The 5,689-nt window shown below is 44.4% G+C and overlaps 1 protein-coding gene across 1 annotated transcript; it reads left to right on the top strand.

Annotated features, from left to right (window-relative positions):
- The first annotated feature begins 3,399 nt into the window (after positions 1-3,399).
- Positions 3,400-4,347, top strand: LOC135709599 (uncharacterized). Its single transcript, XM_065231988.1, has one exon. The coding sequence runs from the start codon at positions 3,400-3,402 to the stop codon at positions 4,345-4,347; it is 948 nt and encodes a 315-aa protein (XP_065088060.1).
- The last annotated feature ends 1,342 nt before the right edge of the window (positions 4,348-5,689 follow it).

The following is a 5,689-nucleotide window of genomic DNA, read 5'->3' as shown; positions in this document are numbered from 1 at the left end:
GGAGTTTTCTTCAGAACAAGAAAATAATTGAATTCTGAACTCTCCTTAATTTACCTGGAGATCTTTTATCAACTGCCTTAGAACCAGTGCTAAGTTGCATCACGGTACTGTCAGCCTTTAGATTGACAAAAGAGATTCCTACGGTTAACAATCAAAATATCTCCGGAGAACTTTAGGGCGTAATTGCTTTTGTTAACAGACCCATTCTTTGACTATTTCTCGCGAATTAAAGCTCAATCTCAAAAACTAACAACACAAACAGGTAGTTTGTTCATGCGATAGTTCTTTTATTCGCGAGAAATCAGCGATTGGCATGTTTGTTTACAAAAGCAATTACGGCCAAATCTCAAAGTTCTCCGGAACTGAGAACACTCTCTCCATAAAACTTCTCACCAGTATGACACAACAACCGTGAGACATCGTTATTTTGCTTTTCTCACTCATTCGCAATAGCACTAACATATGTCATGTGGCATCATCATATCTCCGAGGAAAAATAAACAGACTTATAAATTGACCGTCTTCTCATTTTTAACATAAATACGGTTATGACGGCCATTCCTCTTCCAATATCACGGATAAGGCGATAGCTGTTCTGTATCAAGGAAAAAGTCTTATCCTGCGTTCTACAACCGTATCATAACCATAAATTATTGTTGTGAGAATCATAGTTATCTGCATTAACACGTACTACATGCAGTCACGAATGCTTATTCATTGTCAACGTGGCTCGGGTATCAAGACTGGATCTGCTTGTTTTCTGACAAACGTCAGTTTGCTCGATTGCTTTTAAAACCCAGCTCAGGTTGAGGTTGGCACTGACAAAAAGTTCGGTTTCGCACTGATTTTGCCGAAGGTCCAGCTTTTGGTTCCTTGCAATTTTTTGGAGCAATTAAAAAATTTAAGATTTTTCGTTTCACTTTTCGAACGAGACGTAACCACGTCGAAAAGGATATTTGTTTTGACAGTAAAATTTTCGTGAGCTTCTCAATTGTGAGTTGGGTCAGTTTTGAGATTTATTAAACATCGTACACAATGACGCGTACGTAAAAAAGAGTTGATATTACCGATGGAACATACCAAAAGGTGAAAGTGGTTTTAATTTGCAAGTTAAGGCATTTTTGAAGATAAACGGAAATTTTTCAACATCGTAACGTAACAGCACCCACATATTTATTTGTTACAAGGAAAATGAAAATCCAACGTTTTCTTTAAAATGTTTCGTATGTTCTGAACATAACAACTTTTAGCAAGAACAGGAAAATGAGGGAGCATTATTTTCACTTCCCACTTTAAATGCCCAACAGAGATGATCAGTGAGTGAATGATTTTGCTACTCTCTCCTTGTCCCTGTGTGACTACGTCATCGTCCTAAACCGGAATTGATCGACGAGTCAAGCAGATTGGAGCGGTTATAATTAAACTAAAGGCCTAATTGACAGGCTCACCAGGTGAGTTCCTGTTCAAAAAATTGTATTCTTGGTTGGAAGGTGCTGCTCTTGTCGACTTTTCAGAACGTGCCTATATTCGGATTTCTCCATCGTGAAGTCATCGATTCAAGTTTAGCGGCTCCTGGATATCCTTCTTCGTCCACGACATGTCGAAGAAATTCAAGACCCTGTTACGCAGCAGGGACAACGTTACTGACTTTGTAATCCGCTTGGAAAGCTTCCTGAACAACACCGAGGAGTTCAACGAGCAACAAGTCAAGATAAGTCTGGAGAAACTTGAAGCGAAGTGGACTGAACTCGAGGAACTTCAGAACGATATTGAGGGCATGGAGGAAAACGAGGAGAACATGAAGGAGCACCAGCAGCTGAGGGCAGAATTCGAAGACAAGTACTTTGAGGTAAGGGCAGGGTTGGCGAGTAAATTACCACAACAGCATGCAACACAAAACACAGTTCCTATTAACACCTCTCATGTGCAAGCTTCCGTGCGACTTCCTCAAATCAATCTACCTGAGTTCGATGGTAATTTTCAAAATTGGCTTCCATTCCACAATACGTTTGTTGCCTTGATCGATTCCTCTACAGAGTTGAACAACATACAGAAGCTCCACTACTTGCGCGCTTCACTAAAGGGTGATGCTTTGAAGCTAATTGATTCCTATTCGATGAGCGAGGCTAACTAACTAACTATAGGGTTGCTTGGGATGGTTTGGTCTCACGGTTGTCCAACAACTACCTTCTCAAGAAGCGGCATTTGAATGCGTTGTTTGAGAGTCCAAGAATGAGGAAGGAATCAGCGGCAATATTGCACGATCTCATCGATTGTTTCGAACGGAACACTAAAATTCTGGACCAACTAGGAGAGAAGTCGAACGGTTGGGGAGCGATGCTAGTTCACTTAATGGTCTCGAAGCTCGACGAGGTGACTCAGAAGCGGTGGGTGGGAGAATGTTACGTCTGAAAAGGAGCCATCGTTTTCGTCGCTGGTCTTGTTTCTTAAGAAGCAAACTCGTGTTTTGGATGCAGTTTCTGTGGATCAACATATCTGCGCTCCTATTGGTTCATCGACCAACAATAGTTTCAAATCTCGACCATCGAAGGTTTCGGTCAACTCGGCGACCGAAAGGGTTACATCGGATTGCTTCGCATGTAGCGATAAACACTGGATCACTCGGTGTCCAACTTTCGCTAAACTTCCGATTGACAAAAGGCTGCAGCTTACCAACTCTGTAGTAACTGTCTAGGAAGAAATCATTTGGCTCGAGATTGTCCTTCGAAGTTTCGGTGCAAGACATGCTCAAAAAAACATCATTCACTGCTCCACCCTGGTTTTTCTGGTTCTGGTTCTGCTCCTACTCCAGCAGTGAATGACAACGAGGATTCACCTGTTCCATCAACATCGGGTGGTGCTTCGAACTCTGGTTGTTTAGTTACTAGTTCGGCGGAATCAATTACAATTAATCTGGCGATGGGACAGCCAAAATCACACGTGTTTCTGCAAACGGTTCTGCTGAATGTCAAGGATATTTGGGGAAGGATTCATCTCGCAAGGGCACTTCTAGATTCTGGATCGCAAGCTAACCTAATGTCTGAAAATCTCTGTAAGCTACTCCGGTTACCAAGGCGAGACAGGAAAGTGGAAATTTCTGGTATAGGACGATCACGTAGTCACACAGCTTATGAAGTTTCCGCTTCAATCGCTTCTCGGGTGCAAGATTTCGCAATGGCTCTGGATTTTCTGGTTATGGAGCATGTTACCGATGATCAGCCTTCTGTTTCTCTTCCGTTGACTCCTGCTAACATGACACTAGGTGATCCGGATTTTTTTTGTATCTGGTCGGATCGATCTGGTTTTGGGTGCTCAGTACTTTTACGACTTCCTCGTACGCGAGGTGGCCGGCTTCAAGTTCGCAAATTCGACTGTACGCTTCCAGTATTTGTCAGTACGATGTTCGGATCGGTAGCTACAGGCGAAACGAAATCTATGGATGAGGCGAAGAACATCACTTGCCATGTAGCGAAGGTGGATTCGTTAGACAAGGCTATTGAAAAATTCTGGACAGTGGAGGAGCTCGAGACTAAAAAACCACGTTCGCAAGAAGAAGAGGACTGTGAAGCACACTTCAAGAATACTGTAAAGCGTGACAGTACTGGCAGGCACATAGTACGTTATCCTAAACGCATGGAATTTCACAGCATGGTTGGAGAATCGAAACAAGCGGCTTTACGGCGATTTCTTCAAACAGAAAAACGGCTGAACCGTGACCGCAATCTACGCAAGCATTACGTGGATTTTATGCAGGAGTATTTGGACCTAGGGCACATGAAATGCATCGGTATGGCCAATGACGATCGGTTGGATGAAGACAAAACAGTCTGTTATCTTCCGCATCATCCGGTGTTTAAGAAATCTAGCTCGAACACAAAGGTACGGGTTGTCTTCGATGGGTCGGCGAAAACATCCACGAATTTTTCGCTCAACGATGCTCTGCTCTCTGGGCCCAATATTCAGGATGAACTGTTAGATTTGATGCTTCGCTTTCGGGAACACCCTGTTGCTCTAGTCGCTGATGTCGCAAAAATGTACCGTCCGATTCGGGTATATGAGGACGACACTCCACTCCAGCGGATATTATGGAGATTCAATGCTTCGGAACACCTTCAAGTGTATGAGCTGCAGACTGTCACCTACAGTTTAGCTCCATCGTCGTTCCTTGCTACGCGGGTGTTGAAGCAGTTGGCTCAGGACTTAGAAAACAAATACAAGCTTGCTGCCAGCGCTGTGCAAGAAGATTTCTATATGGACTATTTTCTCTATGGAGCCGAGTCTGTGGAAGAAACCATCAAACTACAAAGGGAGGTACAAGCTATGATGAAAGAAGGAGGAGGAGGTTGAAAATGGTGCTCAAACCGAGTGGAAGTACTACACAACATGCCAACCGATTTGCTGGGAATGGAATCAACGCTGCATTTCGACGAACCGCAAAAAATCAAAACACTCGTAGTGGGGTGGGAGATAGGACCAGACCAGTTTTGCATCGAAGTTCAGCCACCTATCAACGACGATTGTTGGACAAAACGAATGATCTTTTCGGCGATTGCAAACCTCTACGACCCACTTGGATTGGTGTCTCCGGTCGTAGCATGGACCAAGATTCGAATGCAGCAACTTTGGATAGTGAATGCAGGATGGGACGATCTAGTATCTGAAGACATCATGGTCAAATGGAAGGAATTTTCGGAGCAGCTACTACTTCTCGGCGGTTACAAGGTTTCCCGATACCTTTTCTTACCAGTTTCATCGACAGTGCAATTCCACATCTTTACTGATGCTTCAGAAGCTGGATATTTTGCATGCATCTACGCACGATCCACTAGCAAGGAAGGGCATATTAACGTTGAACTCATCGCGACAAAATCACGGGTTGCACCACTCAAGCGGATTAGCCTTCCACGGTTAGAGCTTTGTGCTGCACTTTTGGGGCGAAGCTGTATGCCCGGGTGTCAGCAGCGCTGCGGATGGAAGCGATTTCTAGCAGTTTCTGGTCCGACTCTACGGTAACTCTGCACTGGATACAAGCACCACCCAATACATGGCAGACCTACATTGGAAATCGTACATCGAAGATCCAGTTGTTAACTCACGGCCACAGGTGGAATCACGTAAACGGAATCGACAATCCGGCAGACCACGTCTCACGAGGAATGCTTCCCAAAGAATTCGTCACCAACATCATTTGGCGGTGTGGATCTCCCTGTTATTAGGAGAAAAAAGCTGGCCTAAACATCCGAACGATACTCCATCTGAGGATTTGCTGGAACGCCGGAAAACAGTTCTTGTAGGACAGAAAACGTTGGACCATCATTTCTTGTTCCATCGATATTCATCTTTTTGGCGGCTACTTCGGATTACAGCTTTACTTCTTCGTTTCAAAAATCGTTGCCGAGGAAATACCAATAAACATCCGCACCGGTTCGCTTCAGTAACAGAGCTGGAACATGCTAAGGAAGTCATCACGAAGATTGCGCAGCAGGAAATTTTCACTGAGGAGTACAAAGAGTTAAGCGGCGCCGGTGGTGTAGTGGTAAGCGTGATTACCTCTCACCCCAGCAGGCCTGGGTTCAATCCCAGTCGGCGCCGCCGGGATGTTCTGAGGCATAACATCTCTGATCACGTCTTCCTTCGGAAGGGAAGTAAAGCCGTTGGTCCCGGTTCATGAGTTGATGGATCGATAGGT

This window comes from Ochlerotatus camptorhynchus, unplaced genomic scaffold (assembly GCF_037179485.1).
Source record: "Ochlerotatus camptorhynchus isolate MF236.1 unplaced genomic scaffold, CSIRO-AGI_Acam_v1.1 ptg000361l, whole genome shotgun sequence".
Lineage (NCBI taxonomy): Eukaryota > Metazoa > Arthropoda > Insecta > Diptera > Culicidae > Ochlerotatus > Ochlerotatus camptorhynchus.
This window is presented reverse-complemented; position numbering and strand designations above follow the sequence as displayed.